Raw genomic sequence first — 17,915 nt, 5'->3', positions numbered from 1 at the left:
TCCAAGCCCAAGGCCATTTGGTAGATCTAAAGCAAACCCATCACTATCACTGAGTATGGCTGCTATGAGTGCTGCCCTACCCACCTCAAAGGTGGGTGCCATGGGAAAGAGGGTGAGGAATCACCCCGATGCCATAGTTTTCTTTAGCCTTTTCTGAAGTCTTGAGAGAAGAGGGGGGCCACTGAGATGGGGGCAGATCAGCAACTGTGGTGCCAATATCCTGATTCCACAACCCAGTGAGATCCAAGTGGGACTGGGGGTTCCAACCAGCCACACGGCCCTTTCCCTGGGGACTCTAGCAGCATCAGAAAGAGTACAGCTCATGCTAGGAGCCTCATTGTATCAACTCTGAAAACTCCCAGGGTAGCTTTGGCTCTATTACAGATGGAGTCCCACCTTCTTTCATCAGGTCTTATAACAAATCTTCCCATCCCCAGGCTTACTTTCCAGGCTTCTGCAGGCTTTACCGGATGTGTGAAACTGGGCAACTTGGATCAGAGAACAGTTAAAGTGGCTGACTCTGCAAGGGCAAGGTGTCTGAAGGCTCATGGCCAAGCTAAGAAAAACCAGAAGGTATCATGGGAGTTGGTCCTTTTTTTCTGGAAGGGGTCCCTGAGAAGGGTGGGGCCACACTCCTTTTCATGGGAAAGGAAGGGAAGAATTTTTATTTGGAGCAGGGAGGCAAAAAATAAAAAATAAAAAAATAAAACCTTTGCATTTGTAAAAGGAACCATGTGCCTAGTGACCATGTTCTAGGAGACTCTTATAAAGAACAATTGTACCGGGGGCTTCCTGTTGGGAAAATTCTCTCCTCTTCCCTCCTCCTCCTCATTCCTTCCCACTCTTCCATTTTCTCTCTTTGTGGGACAAAAGAGATATTCTAATAACCTCCTCCATGCAGCCCTTCTCTGAAATGTCAATTGTTCATGCAGCCCATTTCAAAAATGATTGAAATAATTCAACACAGATCTGAAGGGAAAATCAAGAGGCTGAGCAAACAAAGCATAGATCAGCCAAGGAAATGAGTGACCGTGAAATGCGTTCCAAGAGCGAGTTTGGAACTCCTGGCACCAGGGAGATGAAGTGTCTCTGGCATATTAATTTGGAGGAAGAAGCACCAGTCAAGCTCCTTTGGGGATGGGATGGGATGTACCCTAAAACTGCAGCTGCAAATAGAGGGTTAGAAAAGCTGCAAAGAGAATAACCTGAGTGTAGGACCAGGACTAGAGACATTATACAGAAGTAGCACTGCTTATCAAAAGGAAGCTTGGTCTGAGATAGAAACCATGCCCAAGTGTGGAATTTCATGATCACAGATCACTTTTATATATGAGTATAATTGTGAATCTACATGGGTAACAGGAAGTAAAATTAAAAGATGTCATCTTTGCCAATTGTGTTGGTACACACTGTTAATCCCAGCACTTAGGAGACAGAGGTAGGCAGATCTCTGTAAGTTGGGGGCTAGTCTGATCTACATAGTGAGTTCTACATAGTGGGAACCTGTCAGGGGTTGGAGGCGGGGGTCAGTGCTTTCCCATCACCTAAATCTAAATTTCTGGTTCGGGGGTTCTACCCAAGATGGCTGAAACAAGACCACTTGGAAAGCCACTTTCTTCTCAAATCACCCACCCTGGCCTCCAGTTTCTGGATCTGCTTCTTGCCGCCCTTCAGTGCCAGCTGCTCAGCCTCATCTAGACGGTGCTGCAGGTCCTTCACCGTCTGCTCCAGGTTCTTCTTCATCCGTTCCAGGTGGGCGCTGGTGTCCTGCTCCTTCTTCAGCTCCTCCGCCATCATGGCAGCCTGGATCAGTTTATAGATCACATCTGTGGGCTACCCACTCAGCACCACCCAGGACACACAGACAATGCTATAATCTTGTGCCTCATCCTGAGCCTCCCCTCCCAGTCATCATGTCCCACTAGGCCTCTCCAATGACCCTCTCTCCTGGCATCTCTCCGGGAAGCCACCACAGACTGGCTGTGTTCAGCAGAGATGAGATCCCCTTGCCATGCCCTGGATCTGGAATCCCCCTTTCTCATCTCCTACTACCATCTTGGCAGAGAATGATGCTCACATCGGTGATGGCCTTCTTGGCCTTCTCTTCTGCATTTCTGGACTCCTGGATGGAGTTCTCCACCTCTGCCTGGCACTGAGCCAAGTCAGCCTCTAGTTTCTTCTTGGTATTTATCAGGCTAGTGTTCTGCAAGAAAAATTAGATCTGAGGGTGAAGGTTTCATATGGGCACTTAAAACAATGGGGAGGGAGGGGAGTGGGTGGCGAGGGAAGTGAATCGTAGTCGTGTTCCACTTCTTATTTTCCACATGAGTGGTCTGCTGGGTACAATATCATTCCTGACTGAACAGAAAGTTCTGAAACAGAGCCAAGAGTTGTACATCAGAAAATTGAGTAAATGATAAAGGGAGAATTTCAAACATTTGAGGATGGATAGATTTTTCAGTAAAAGGCATTGGAACAAGAGCATGATTGATAGACACATCTATGTAAGATGAAAAATATTTCCACTAATTAAAATATGCCATGCATGGAATTGAAACTGGAACGGTAATGGCAAACCAGAAAAACATTATCTATATATGAAAAACGCTCCTGTCCTTATATAAATAATATATATATTAATAAGAAAAAGGGCAAGAAACATAGTTAAAACACATAAGAAATATGATGGATAACCAAGTGATGAAATGTTTTATCTCATCTTTAATAAAAAGTAGTAATAATAATAGTAAACCAATGACAACAATAAAGTTGGTGAAGATTTAACAGCTAGGGTCTTTTGGAGTTTGTAGGAAAGTCCTCACATGGTAATAAATGGGAATAAAAATTGGGACGGCCTTGTTAAGTAGTAATTTACATGTGTTGTATACAAATGCCTTTACTGTTTTGGCTCTGAATTTATTTATTTATTTACTCATTTATTTGTTTGTTTTGTTGGCCCAAATTTATTTTCTTCTTATACTGACAATAGTAATCATAGACAAATGCAAAAATTTAGCTATGACAATATTAATTAGTCTTCATAACAGTAACAATTTTATTGGTAACAATCTAAAATAGCCAGCTGTAGAGGACTGATTGCAGTCATAATATTCAATTTTCATAGCCTGCTTTTTTTTTTTTTTTGCTATTGAAACCAATGGCATTGAAAACTATTTAAAGAGTTAGAAATGCATTCTGGACACATTGTTAAATGAAAGTTAGAAGCTGCAAAATATTGGTCAAAGTTTCACAAAAGGGTGATATTCACAAAGTGTGTAATTCACAAAGACCTAAGAATGAGAGAGAATACCACACGTTAACCATTTGGTTGATTTTTCCTTCTGTGTACTTGCTTATGGTTTATATATTGTAGATCAACTATCTTTAAAATTATTGTAAAATTAATAAAAATAGCTTCTTTTTGGGGAAAAAAATCCCAATATCTTAAGGTTTCACCTTGAATTATGGGGTTGGACATTCATTCTCATTTGAACTTCTGAAATCCAGTTCCAAAACCAAAACACTGAGTAGCAACATGATAGCATTAAGAGGAAAATTCTACATCCAACATCACGCAATGGACCACGTCAAAATCATCTTCAGGGTGTGTGTATAAAGAAAGGAGATGAGTTTCAGGTTTAGGCTTGCATTCTCATTATGTATATGCAAATATCCACACATGCAAATCATCCCAAATTGAAAACACTTTTGACCTCAAGTAAATACCTGCCATGTGTATTTTGGATAAGGGGTTTTACCCTGTATTTTCTCTGTGAATCCTCTGTACTTCCTTGCTCCAATCCTACTGCATACAGCCTGCAAGATCTTTCATCTTTATTTCTGGTCAAACATATCTCAGAGCTCTATCAGTCAAGAATCAACGTTTTTCTAGCTTGGTCTTGATTGCTAGTCTGGGAGAAATGGGGAGCTCCTTGCCAAGGCAGCTGGGGTGCTATATGCCTCAGGTGGATCATGGGGTAGGGGAGGTAGAGGAGGAGTTACCTGTTAAGAGGAGGCAGAGCCAGTGCCCTACTGCCCTGGTGCTGAGCTGAGACGGCATACCTGGGAGTGCAGCAGCTGGACACGGTCACTGGAGTCCAGTAGCTCCTGCTCCGACAGTCTGCGGGTCCGCTCTGTCTGCTCCAGGGCCACCTTCATCTCCTCTAGCTCCTCCTGCAGGAGGCCATTCCTGCGCTCCACGATGGCCAGCTGCTCCTTGAGGTCCTCATTGCTTCTCAGGGCATCGTCTAGGTGCAGCTGGGAATCCTTCAAGGGAAACCAGGTATGAGGGCAGAGCTTCAGGGTGGGCTCTGGGACCGCAGGTCTGCCAAACCGATGGAGCTCACCTTAAGCTGGCCCTGGACCGTGCGCAAGTGTTTCTGGGTCTCTGCCACCTGACGGTTGGCATGACTCAGCTGAATCTCCATCTCATTGAGATCGCCCTCCATCTTCTTCTTCAGCCTCAGGGCGTCATTGCGGCTGCGGATTTCTGCATCTAGCACACTCTGCATGGCCTCCACAGCACGCTGGCTATTTCTTTTTATTTGTTCGATTTCCTCATCCTTTTCTGTGACCTTGCGGTCAAGCTCAGATTTTACCTGACTTAACTCTAGCTGGACACGCAAGATCTTGCTCTCCTCGTGTTCCAGGGAACCCTAGGGAGCAATGAGAATTCTGTGAGTAGCACTGTACCTACCCCCCCCCCACCACCACCGAAGGGTCATGTAGCCCAGGCTAGCCTATGTAACCTAGGCTGTGACTAAACTCATGGTCCTCCTGGATTAAAGGTATGAGCCATTACACCTGGCAGCATCACCTTAAATGAACATTTTCCTTCAAACTATGATAAATATGGCACAATGATGCTCACTTTATACACATGGCAACAGTGCTCCCAGGTTTGAGCCTTTGACAGGCTCCTGAACGACCCCAAGAGTAATGAAAGTCAGATTAAAACTTTGTATCTGCTGTTAACAATCTTACATCTTGAAATGGGTATAGCATCTTTTTAGCTGTTAAATAATGTATAAATGCCATATTTAACAGTGACTATAATATGATGTATATAATAGTGACTATAGTAGTGTTCTAGTCTCTGCTGCTCTCCTGTTATTCTGCATGAGCCAAATTCTAGAAACAGCTCAGCTGGTTGTGGTGTATGGACTACCACTGGTCATTACACCGGGAGACTCTGGGTCTATTTTGATGATGCAGGATTCCCAGTAGCCAAGGATGTTGCATGCCTCTGTATGAAACAGGCTCTTGGGGATTCTGAGCTGGCTCTGGTGATGCTTGGTGATTGACAATTTCCTTCCTGAGAGGAAGATATTGAGGACATAAAGAATATACTTATTTATTTATTCTCAAAAGGAGACATAGTATAAATGACACCAGGGGATAAAGTGGCTCAACCCAGGCTTTGCAGATCCAGGGCTGGATGACTGCTCTTTCCAGTGGGGATTCCATGCCCCTGGCAAGCAGGGCTCCATGTGGGTGGATGAACGCTGTTTCTTTCCATTTCCACATCTGATTCCAGACAAGACACTTGCCTCCACCTCTTCTAAGGCAGCCTGGAGCTCAGACTTCTCCTGTTCCACTTGTTTCTTTGTCTTCTCTACTTCCTGGAGGTTTTTGGCGCTTTCTGCAATCTGTTCAGTTAAGTCAGAAATCTCTTCTACAAAAGACAGAACAGTTTAGGCTTTTAATGGGCTCCAGCTCCCAGAGTAGGCATTTTGTCAGGCAAGCTAGTGTATGGCAGTTCTTTCACGGCATTCACATAGGAGAAAATACAGGAAGCTGTTCTGATGAACTGTAGGTAGGACATAAGAGTGTTGCTTCACCTGAACTGTGTAGAGAATGAGTTATGTGGAACAATCTTTGTACACTGTAAAAATGTATTACTCTCATTGGTTAATAAAGAGCTGACCAGCCAATAGCTGGGCAGGAAGAGACTGGGTGGGAGAGCCAGACTAGGAGGACATTGGGAAGAAGGGTGGAGTCTGAGGAGTCTGGAGAGATGCCAAGAGAATTTGAATGTAATGTCAAGTGGTAGAATGTAGATTAATGTAAATGGATTAATTTAAGGTGTAAGAGTTAGTTAGTAACAAGCCTGAGCTATTGGCCGAGCATTTATAGTTATTGCTAAGTCTTTATATTGGTTACCAGCAGAGACTTGGGGAAACATGGACGCTGTCTAATTACAGCAGAAGTCTGAAGTCATCAAGAGCTTTTAGCCACAGGCACAAGTGAGGTCACACTTGAAGACTAGAATCCCAGAAGTCTCTTGTTTTCTAATAGCAATACACTTAACAACTCACTGGGTATCTCCGTCCTCCAACTGAGAACCAGCTGCCATTGTACCATTCATGAAGATGGTTTGAACCTTGGGGAACACTAGTAAATGGGAGATTTGATGGATGAGGGTGCTGTAGGGTCATGGAGGATGAAGCTGTGACTAAATGGGGCTGGAGTTGACAGAAGAAGGGCAATATGACCCAGCTGTGCTCCAGAGGGAGCTCACCTTGCAGGTTTTTATTCTCTCGCTTCAGCGTCTCTAACTGATCCACCACCTCCTCATAGGCATTCCTCATCTTGAAGATTTCAGTACTGAGAGACCTGGACTCTTTCTGAGCCGCTTCCAGCTCAGCTTGACTTTCATCCAGTTTTTGCTTCCACTCTGCAAGGACCTGTAATGAGGGAATGGGAAACATGAGAAACAGAAAGGCCCGGAATTTGGAGTATTTGTATAGGCCTGAGATACCTTGGAGATGAGACCAGGCTCCATGCAAATATGTTTCCTATGCTACATTATGGAAATAAGGAGTTTTGTGCAGTACTTTTAGCATGCTTGGGTGTATGGGGTGTATATGAGTATATGATACATGTGTGCATGATGTTTGTGCATGTACAATATGTGTGTGAGAGAATTTGTGTCTGAATGTAGGTGTGAGCATGTTGTGACGTACTTGTGAAGGTCGGAGGACAACCTCAGATGTTGGTTTTTACCTTCTACCTCATGAGAAGATGCTGAGTATGCCAGACTAGCTGTTCTGTGGGTTTCTGTGGATTGCCCTGCCTGTCTTCCATCTTCCAGGAGGAGTGCGGGGACCATAGATGCTCATGCTTTGTATTCAGCTTTTATGTGAATTCTGGAGGCTTGAACTCAAGCTCTCATGCTTGGGTGGCAAGAATTTTTACCCCACTGAGCCATTTCCCCAGCTAAGCACATTCATGTTTTACCGCCACTTGCCACATGAAATCAGACATGGAATTTTCTTCCTTTTGTGTTCAAAAATATCAGACTTGGGATTTGGGGGATTAAAAATATTCAGTCTACAAGACACGGTTATCAGAATTTGAATTAGCTTTGACTAAAAGTAAATTTCCCTTAGAGGAACCATTAGAGAAGTAAAGGAAGTCCCTGAAGAATCTTCCAACCAGTAATTGAGGCTCATCAAAGGTATGTGTGTAAAGCTATCACTGAGACCACCATGTCCATGAAGCAATTGGGGAAAGACCTTGTCAAAGTTCCTCTGCTTCTTGTCCAGGGTGGCACAGGCTGTATTGGCTCTCTCCAAGTCCAGCATCAGGTCATCCACTTCTCCTTGAAGCCTCTGCTTGGTTTTCTCCAAGGAAGCACACTTGGAGTTGGCTGCCTCAGTGTTTTCTTCTGCCTCCTGGAGCCTCTGGGCCAGCTTTTTCCTAGGAGAACAGATGCTGTTTTGTCGCCATAGAATGGGATATTTTAGCATGTAACCATCACGTTGAAGGCAAATGGACAGTCTGAAAGACGCTGATCAAGACCTCACATGTGAGTGGGGAGTCACTTGCTACATAATGATATGCCATAGATCAAAGAACCAACAGTGGTACCATAAGACCATGACAGAAGGGAAAGACTCTCACCACCTAGCAACACAGCAGCCATTCTAACATTGCAGTACAGCATGTTATTTGTTTGTGGGATGCTAGAACAGGCGAAACTACTGTGCAGCTGTTCATTGGAAAGTGAGGCACAGGCAACATTGTGCAGGTGCTTACGCCTTCATAGTGACAGTAAGTAGCTATGTCACTGGGTATGTATCTGCTATGCTACACTTTTTGTTCTACTTATGAAGGAGAAGTTTACTATAAAATGCCATCCTTTGTTAGGCTGGTAGTAGTTCACATGTGTCAGGAATACAGAGTCTCTTGACTTTAAGAGGCCATACAGAGGATTGGCTTTCACACCATTTAGGTTTGTGGACTCACTCTTGAAGATCCTTGTGATGATAAAATTCCTAATGACACATTTCTCAGAACACATCCCCATTGCCCAGCTGCATGTCTATGTCACTAGAGTAATCCTGAAATTCTTGGTGGCAAAGCTGGTCTAGAAGGAGTTACCAATTGAGCTATGTGGAAGGACACAGTCCCTAGGAGAGTGGGGGACACTTTGAAAGCTTAAGAAACTACAAAGGAGAAAAGAGATATTCTCCAGGTGGGCGGCCGGGGCTGCTCTCTGTCTGAGACTTTTTCTAGGGCCTTCTCTCCCATGGGGAACTTGGGCTATACTTGGCCTCCTCCAGCTCCTCCGTGCGCTGGATGGCATCCGTCTCATATTTAGTCCTCCACTGGGCCACCTCACTGTTGGCCTTGGACAGCGCCCTCTGCAGTTCGGCTTTGCCTTCCTGCTCCTCCTCATACTGTTCACGCAGCAGGTCACAGTCATGGCGAGAGGATTGCAGGGCATGGGCCAGTGCGTTCTTGGCCTGGGGATTACAATGGTAACCAATTAATAAACACCAGTAAAAGTGTATTCATTTAAATAGCTATTCCAAATATGAATCATTTCCTTGTTGCTTTGCAGATTTTGTAGTATCAGCATACCTGATGCTTGGTTCTTAAAAATTCTCTCCATAATTATATTTACTTTTTTTGTTTGTTTTTCCAGACAGGTTTTCTTTGTGTAGCCCTGGCTATCCTGGAACTTGCTCTGTAGACCAGGCTGGCTTCTAACTCACAGAGATCCCCATGTTTCTGCCTCCTGAGTTCTGGAATTAAGGTCATGCACCACCACTGTCTCACATATATTTATTTTTTTTAAAGAAAGAATTGTACCATAAAAGAGAAGGGGATTATTATTTAGTCAGCCATGCATGGTAGCACATGTCTATAATCCCAGTACTTAGGAAGCTGAGGCAGGAGGATGGTGAATTCAAGGGCTGTCTAAGACATATGATGAGTCCTAGTACATCCTGAGCTAAATAGTAAAATCCTCTCTCAACCCCTCCCAAATTGCCATAAGAAACATTAGAAATATATGCAATGGACATAAAGCAACACCATTAGCATTTATCTAGACAGTTTGCATGTTGTAGCTCTGTGTTTGAGGCTTGCCCTCCGTTTCTTAATAAAGTAATAGAAACCGCTAAAGGGCTATTTCCACATTGAGACCTTCTCATGGCTATAATGTTAAGAATTAAAAAGGAAATCATCACCTTACTACTTCATGAAGTATGATGTGCTGCTGTAACCATGAACAGTTACAGCATCCTCTGGTGTCTCCAGAGACCAGCATCCCCACACTGGGGACCACTGGTGTGGACTGATGCCCAGAGCCACCTTCCTTCCTCATGACCCTCTGGTCAGGACAAATATTTACCTCTAGCTTTAACAGTTGCAACACATCCTTGGCTGCCACCATCAAAGAAAAAAGTTCTATTGACCCAGGACAAAGATTTCTGCATTTTCATCATTTTTAGAAAAGACAGAAAAAAAAAAGGCTGAACTTCACCTAAGGAAGGAGTCTCACAGCTGCAGTGAGAGACAAGAAAGGGCAGCCTCTGGCCTCCAGTGACCTGCACTGCTTGTTCAGTCTCTGGTTCTCACCACTCCTCTCTTGTGCCCTAGTCAACCAAAAGCCTTCCCTTGGAATCAAAGTAGAAAAACAAGAGATAAATACGGTAAAGTTCTTTGCCAGAAATAAAAGATAAGAATTTCAAAAGATTGTCTTGTAACTCTCACCCAGATCACAGCAATCACAACCAGATCAAAGGAAATTCCTTTCATGTGGGTTTTTCGAATGTCTAGATTCCTATATTTTAGTGCTTGAAACACTAGCATCAGTAGCACTTTCTGTGCGCACTGCTCTACTGAAGTTTATTTACTGTCCATGACTATAGTGGGGAAAAGATCATTCCTATCAGGTTACAGATCAGTGGGTAGACTGTATTTTATGTATTATAGACTATATCTAGATGCTGAAGTTAGTGTTATGATGATGCGTATATTGAAACACCCAAAGGTTCTCCCCAAGCCACGTAGTCTTTGGGGAGAAAGGGTACTTAAGAACAGATGTTACAGGAGCTGACCCACAAAGGCAGCAATTTAAGCAGCTTGTGTGAATTTCTGCATGAGATGGTCTAACTAGTGTGGCAGTGGGAAGGGGTGCTCCTGACTGGAGGGGAAGTTCATGAGGCCACTCTGTGGGAGACAGAGGTGTAAAGGAGATGGAGTGTCTTGTTAGGGCTTTCGGGTCCTGAGAAAAGAGATCCAATGCCGAGGTCCTTTGTCGTTCAGAGACAGGTTATTACGGCATTCCACGGCAAAGGGATGAATCATTGTTGATACTGTACTGCCTCCAGTTGGTCTTCCCTCTAAGCCACCCACCTCCCTTTAGCCTCACCCAAGGGTCACAACCCACCTCCCATCAGCCTCACCCAAGGGTTGCAACCCACCTTCCATCAGCCTCAACCAAGCCAAGGGTTGTATCACTTGGCTTCTCAGGTTTTGTCCAGCAGTTGTTCCCCACAGAGTTCACCTTACCTTGGTCTCTTCCTCCAGCTGCCTCTTCAGCTCCTCCAGCTGCTGGGTGAGGGCCTGCTTGCTTTTGGTTAACTGTGAAACTAAAGACTCCTTCTCTTCTACTTGGTGGCTCAGTTCCCCTGCCAAACAGATGTGGTTCCACTTGAGCATTGCCAGCTGCCAGCCACCATGTTCCCACTGGGCCCCAGAGGCATGCCATCCTCACCGTTCTGGGTCTGCAGCCTTGCCTTCTGCATGTTCAGATCATGGATTAACTGGGTCTGTTGGTCATCCTTGGCTTTGATTTCATTAAATTGGTCTTCTACAGACCGGCACATTCTTTCCATGTTACTCTGAAAAACAAAAAGGCGAGAGGGAATGTGGAAGTAGGTTCCTGGTGCCCAACACCAGAATTGGATGCTTTGATAGTCTGACTTCTTGTTGGGCCGAATGAAAACACAGAGCATATAAAGGTTGGTTTTAAAATCATCGTCATTTTGGATAGGCTTTATTTTTGTGTATGATTGCTCTTTAATGAACAATAATGTGGAATGTCATCTTTGATAGGTATGTATCCGGTGATTAGAAAACCAGTTTCTGCTATAATGCCACTCACAAGAACCCTGGGATCATGGTGGAAGAGAAGCAAGTCTATTGCCAGATGGATACTATTCTCAAGCCCTGTGTTCATGATTAAGTGTTTCTTTCAACACTGCAGCGGTTCGGGATTGTTGAGATGAGGGAGTCAGTATCCCAGCCCCTCTTCCCTCCTCTTAAAAATATAGAATAAAGTGAACATATGCTTTCCCTTAGACTGGAAGCAGCAGAAGCAGAGGTTTTCAACCCAATATGATCCTCAAGGAGCTCCAGACCTATTTCAGGATGATGCCCAAGGGAGAACTCCAGCAGGGGAAGGGTCTTCGAGGCACGATAACTCTCAAATAGAAAACTTAGAGGAAATAATAACTTTAAAAAAACATAAGGCAAATACAAATGCTGGACTTTAAAACTGTGAGCACAAAGTAACATAAAGCCATTTCAGAAGTAGGATGCTGTGAGGTGATGCTTGACCTCTGGTGTAGTGGTATCAAGGGGTGGTGAAGCTTTTTAGAAGGCAGGGCCTAGTGAGAGGTACTTAGGTCATTGGGAGTATCTCTGAAGGGATTAATACAGGTCTCCTAAAACTAGATTAGTTAGCATGAATGTGAGCTGATGTAAAATTGACTGGCATCCATGTTCCTCTAACGAATGTCCCTACCACTGTGCTGTCACCTGCTGTGAGGTCCTTACTTGAGCTAAATAGATGCTGAGACATTTTCAGAACTATAGGCTAAGCAAGACTCTTTTCTTTATAATGTGCCAAGCCTCAGGTATTTTACTATAGCAATGGAAAATGAGCTAAGGAAGTAACCAGAGTTTGATTCCCACCATCCCTGCCAGGCAGCTCAAAACCACTTGTAAGTACAGCTCCAGGTGATCCAATGCTCTCTTCTAGTTTCTGTGGGCATCTGCACACATATGCTCTCCTCCAATAAAATAAATCTTTAAAAACAGAAGAAAGAAATCAATGCTATGTGAAACAGCCCCTGAAAATAGACAGCAAAGGGGACTGTGGTGGTAACTCAGGGGTAGAGCATTTGCCTAGCATATTCAAAGCCCAGTGTTCAATACACATACACACACACACACTCACACATGCACGTGTGAGAAAGAGAGAGAGATAGAGAGACAGAGAGACAGAGAGAGAGAGTCAGACATTCCACAGGGCTCATTTTTCTTCCCTGACTTCACCTCCTGTTCCTGTCTGTACACTCCCCAACCTAAAGATCCCCTTGAGAGGCTCACATCTCCACTGGGGTCAGTGGTCCTCCTTCCAGCCCAGCCAGCCAAACAGTTCCAAGTATGTCCTGGAGCATCCTGAGACAAAGGCAGCCCTTAAATCAAGGAGGCCACAATTGCTCTCTGAAGGGGATTTTGTGTGAAGCCACAGCGGGGCAGCTTTGCTGTGAAGGTGGTTGGGTTTAAGTGTCAGAACCTTCATTTGCATGAGTCCCAGGGATAGTGAGGAGCCCTAGAAAGTCCCATGTAGGGAGGGGAGACAGAATATATTCTTGGATGAGCATTTCTGGGAAATGGCTTAACAAGGCCTTAAAGGAAAGGAGGCCCTGTCTTCTAGGCTTCAGCAATCTGGGCCTTTTCTCGCTTATTTTTACATCTGTAATAATGTGCTGATTAAATGTCTTGATCAAGTGGCAGAATGCTTGTCCTACATGTGTGAGGTCCTAGGCTGGGATTAAAGGTGGAAACTACCATGCCAGTCTGACTTTGAACTCTTGACCCTGCCTCAGCCTCTCAAATGTTGGGATTGTGGATAAGTGCCACCGTGTCTGACTTATACTCTCTTTCTCTGTAGAAAGATTATTTATTTTATTTTGATTTATGTGTATGTGTGTTGGTGCAGGATATGTGCACGTATGTGTAGATACCACTGGAGGCCAGAGCTACTAGATCTCCTGGAACTGGGCTTATATGCAACTGTATAGCCACCCGACTTGGGTGCTGGGAAATGAACTCGGGTCCTCTGCAAGAGCAGTATTTGCTTGCTCCTAGCCCTGAGCCATCTCTCCTGCCTCTTGTTTAGTGTTTTATCTCCAAGACCTTCCAGTTCTACTGTCTCATCTGTCTCAAGAGCCTGAAACCACCAGTGACCCTGAATGCTAATCTCACATTGACTATATTTCCCTGTGACAAATACTGTGAGCTAAGAAGGCGGCATAGAGGAAACCATGGCCACAAAGCCTAGGTGCTAACTAAGCCATCCAGTTCTAGGACACACGGGATGGATTGGAAGAGCCAGGAGGGATAGTATGACTTTGGTAGCAGATCACTAAACCAAGTTGGAACAATTTTGCTTTGCATTTTTGTATTTTCCCCAAATTCATCAGTTGAAACTAAATCTCCATATATTGAGAGGTAAGGCCTCTAGGGGTAGGTGGCAATTAGGTCCCCACCTTCACAGGGAATGACAGTCTTTATAAAAGAGGTGAGATGATGGGTATGTTCTCATACACCTTTAATCCCAGCATTCTGAAGGCACAGGCAGGCAGATCTCTGTGAATTTGAGACTAGCCTGGTCTACATAGTGTTCCAGGCTATTCTGGGCTGCATGGTCAGATCCTGTCTTGAAAATAAATAAACAAATAAAGGGTGAGAGCTTGCGCTCTTGCTCCTTCTGACATGGGAGAGGAGAGAAGGCACCATCTTTGAAGCAGAGAGTGATCCCTGGCCAGACACTGAGTCTGCTGGTCCTTGATCTCAGACTTTGCAGCTCCCAAATTATAATACTTTCATTGTTTATAAAATTACCCAGTCTAAGGTATTTTACTGCAGTAGCCTCAGGTATTCAGGACATGTGGCTTGAATGAGTTTGAGGAGTTGGAAAGATCAATAGGGAAGAAGGTAACAGTTTAGAACACAGAATGAGTTAGGGACATCAAATTCTTGCTCACAGGGTAGGAAGACATGAATGCCAAGACCAGGAGGGTTAGTCATACCTTGGACTTAGAGACTGTTTCAATGTTGCTGGCCATGTCATCGATCTCCATCTTCAGCTCGCTCTTCTCCTTCTCCAGCTTCTGCTTGACCCTCTGCAGGTTGTCAATCTGCTCCCCAAGCTCAGCCACAGTGTCCGCATGCTTCTTCCTCAGGGTAGCTGCTGTGGCTTCATGCTGCAGGGTGGCCTCCTCCAGGTCCCTGCGAAGTTTCTGGAACTCAGCCTCTCTCTTCTTGTTCATCTCGATCTGGGCTGAAGTGGCCCCACTGGCTTCCTCCAGCCTCTCGCTGATCTCCTCCAGTTCCCGGGCTAGGTCTGAACGCTGCTTCTCGATTTTGGCTCTGACTGTGTGCTCTGCCTCAATCTCCTCCTCCAGCTCTTCTGTACGGGCCTGAAAGGGTCAGTGTAATGAAAGGTTGTCAGGGTAGAGAACGTTCATTTCAGGAGTGACTGGGTGCTAAAGGAATGGGAGTAGGCAGTACGAAGTTGAGAGTATGTTATGATTTAGTGGGGGACAAAAGGCCAATGGCAGCTGTTTGGAAACAGCCTAATTGTACATCAGTAGGGGAATGGTCAACCCACTGTGATGAGGGCTTGTCCTGATGCTGAGCAGCAACGCAATGCTGCAGCGGGTCCACCATGGAAAGCCCTGCAGAATGTGCTGTGATTTGAAAGGAATAAGTTGCATTCTGTGTTTCAGATGGAAAGACTTATGCTGAACAGATGAAGAAATGTGAATAAATTTTTGCATATATTCCATATATTTTCTCTGAGTCTTCAATATATCCATAAACACAAAGCAAAGGGGTCCTGAATGATCCATAGCTACAGGAAACTGGCAGTTCCTCCTCAGAAGACTGGAAGGGCCCTGGGCTTAGGGACAGTGGTGAGTGTATCTTTACCAGCAACAAGATCACATTCTGATTCTTTTCAAGGAAATATTTACTTAAATGCCACTTAGAAATTTTAAAATATTTATTTCAGGAACTATGGACAAAGGCCTACTGTGGTGGCATGCTGCTGAGGCAGGGAGAGGAAAGGAAAGGAAAGAAAAGAAAAGAAAAGAAAAGAAAAATGAAAGATGAGCTCTGATACAACAAGAAAAGGAAAGTGGGGGAGAGCAAGCTGGGCCTTTGCAGGCAACCTCTGTGACTGGGAGGGTCCTGATGCCCTCACCTGCAGCTCTTTGATCTTCTTTTGCAGCTGCAGGCTGAGGACTTGTTCATCATCGATTCTGGTTTGTAACTGACTCATTTCAAACTCCTTTCTGCAAGCAGATAGAACAAATAAACAAAACAACGTAAAACAAAGGCTGTTTCAGGGGGCCACCCTTGGCTTTCAGTCTCAAATGGAGGGGATAGAGCACGAGTCATCTACTTCTTCAGTTTCTCTTCTATTTGTTGCTTGTCGTTCTCAAGATCCATGATGGATTCCTGGGACATTTTCAGGTCTCCTTCCAGCTTCCTCTTCACTCTCTCCAGGTCAGCCCGCAGTTTCTTCTCTTGCTCTAAACTGCCCTCCAGCTGGGGAGACACAGGTGGAGAGCGACGCTGGGACAAGGCTGAGGAATCAGGCTTACCCATATCAGCCAGCGTTGTCATACCCATGCCCTGTGGCCTCCAGCCCTAGAAGGAAGGAAGGAAGGAAGGAAGGAAGGAAGGAAGGAAGGAAGGAAGGAAAAAAGAAAGAAGGAAGGAAGCCAGCCTTCTGTCCTCCACTTATCTGTTCTGTATCTTAGGGAGTAGATGTCTTGGGGGCCTCCTGGTACCTCTATCCAGCTCATTCCCACTTGGCCTCTTCCAGGCCATATCTCCCAAAGGAACAAGTGACAGACACTGAGGAGGCCTGTCACTCCTCACCCCACCTACACCATCCAGCCCTAAGGGGCAGTCAGGCAAGGAACTCAAGTGTGTGTGTGTAGGAGTGGACTCAGAGAAGAAGGGTGTAGCTGGGAACACATCTACCCTGGCCTTGTTAAAGTAGAGATCTACAGAAGGTCTAGCCACAATCAGGACTAAAAATGGCTAACTTGAAACCTGGGTCTTACATCATGAACAGTAGAAATCCATCATGAAGGAGTATGTTTTGGGGGGTGGGGGGGCGGTTGAGGCATCACAGGTAGAAGTCAGGGCTTCATGCATGCTGTACCACTGAGCTACACCCCTGCCTAAAACAAGTCTTTAAACATTGTTTAAACTGGAAGTTTCTGAACCTCAACTATCTACAAGTGGATAATAATGGCAGCAGCAGTTTGTTTTACTGAAAATGTTACGTGGAACACTTTCCTTAGACGTCCTCTGAAGTCTAGCTATTTGTATGTATTCCCAGTTCGAAAGTGGGAACTGAGACCTCAGAAGGTCATGTGACCTGCTTGTTACCTCAGATGTGTGTGTCTGGAGTCAGGGCACAGCTGGACTCTGGACTCAGGCTCTGACTCCAGCATCTGAGCTCTCTAGTCTGGTTCCCACTCAGCCCCTTCTTTGCAAAGCACGGAGGTCACATGTTCTCTCACATCATCTGTCTGCTGTTCCAGCTTGACATTGATCTTGATGAGACCGTTGACTTTATCCTCTTCAGCCTGGAGGTCATCCAGAGTCTGCTGATGGGCCTCCTGGAGAGATTTCTTTTCTTTCGTCAGTTTGGAAATGTTTTCTTCAAGCGCTGTCATTTCTTCAGAGAGATTCTTCACCTAGGAGTAAATCAGCACCTCATTTAATATTGAACAATTAACCCAGCGGCTCCCAGCAACAGGAGCTGTGGGGGCCTCCTGTCTCTCTAGCTGCATAGCATTCAAGGACAGCTATCTCAGTTCTTTTTCTTAATTTTTTTTAATTATTCTAATTTTATTTCATCTTATTTTGGGGAAAGGTCTTTGTATAGTTCCCAGGCTGGTTCCAAACTCCCAGGCTTAAGAGATCTTGTTGCCTCCGCCTCCTGAGTAGCCGAGACAAGGCACATACCACTGCGCCAGCCAGCCTTGCAGGTTTGTATGGCACAAGTCTCTTATCAGTCAGGGTGATCTCAGACTTCCAACCTCCCTGCTTCTCCCTTCCAGATACCGAGTTGTAGGCATGAGCCACCATGTTTAGTTTTACATGGTCCTGGGATCAAACCCAGGGCTTCTCCCATGCTAGGCAAACATTCTACCAAGTGAGCCACAGCCCAGTCTTTCCACTTCTAGTCTTCCTCCCTGGCCTGCCATGATGTCTCGGGTCCTTCCAGTAGGACTGTCCCTTTCAGAGTATACTCACTATATTTCACTAGGAAGGACACTATGCAAATGCAAATCCGCTAGGTGTGAAGGGCAACACATCAATCTGTGTTTCCTCATCGTACACCTCCGAGCATTTATCAGGTGGGCTGATGGGGCTTCGGGATGAAGCAGGAAGGGGAGGGAGAAGCCTGAGGTGAGAGGCAAGAAAATCCAGCTATGCTGGCAGGATGGGCCTGGGCACCATGCACGGAGCCTTCAAGCATTAGACAGAAACTCCCTTGAACATCAGTCTTCCAGGTGAGAGGTTGCTACGTCTCACCTGTGACCTGAATCCAACCACAAATTTGTGAATTTTTTGAAACG

General features: G+C 45.1%; 1 protein-coding gene across 1 annotated transcript in view; it reads right to left on the bottom strand.

Annotated features, from left to right (window-relative positions):
- Myh13 (myosin heavy chain 13) overlaps positions 1–17,915 on the bottom strand; it is a 46,643-nt gene that overhangs the window by 2,710 nt on the left and 26,018 nt on the right. Inside the window, exons 22-35 of the mRNA XM_027426243.1 lie at positions 16,851–17,027; positions 15,716–15,861; positions 15,515–15,605; positions 14,340–14,729; positions 11,012–11,138; positions 10,807–10,925; positions 8,554–8,750; positions 7,518–7,701; positions 6,521–6,686; positions 5,550–5,674; positions 4,347–4,655; positions 4,063–4,266; positions 2,078–2,203; positions 1,633–1,803 (exon numbers count right to left, since the gene is read on the bottom strand). Of these exons, the coding sequence (XP_027282044.1) occupies positions 1,633–1,803; positions 2,078–2,203; positions 4,063–4,266; positions 4,347–4,655; positions 5,550–5,674; positions 6,521–6,686; positions 7,518–7,701; positions 8,554–8,750; positions 10,807–10,925; positions 11,012–11,138; positions 14,340–14,729; positions 15,515–15,605; positions 15,716–15,861; positions 16,851–17,027 (2,532 nt within the window). The remainder of the gene's footprint in view (positions 1–1,632; positions 1,804–2,077; positions 2,204–4,062; positions 4,267–4,346; positions 4,656–5,549; positions 5,675–6,520; positions 6,687–7,517; positions 7,702–8,553; positions 8,751–10,806; positions 10,926–11,011; positions 11,139–14,339; positions 14,730–15,514; positions 15,606–15,715; positions 15,862–16,850; positions 17,028–17,915) is intronic.

This window comes from Cricetulus griseus, chromosome 7, assembly GCF_003668045.3.
Source record: "Cricetulus griseus strain 17A/GY chromosome 7, alternate assembly CriGri-PICRH-1.0, whole genome shotgun sequence".
NCBI classification, from domain to species: domain Eukaryota; kingdom Metazoa; phylum Chordata; class Mammalia; order Rodentia; family Cricetidae; genus Cricetulus; species Cricetulus griseus.
Note: the sequence above shows the minus strand (reverse complement) of the source record. Positions and strands in the feature narration are given on the sequence as shown.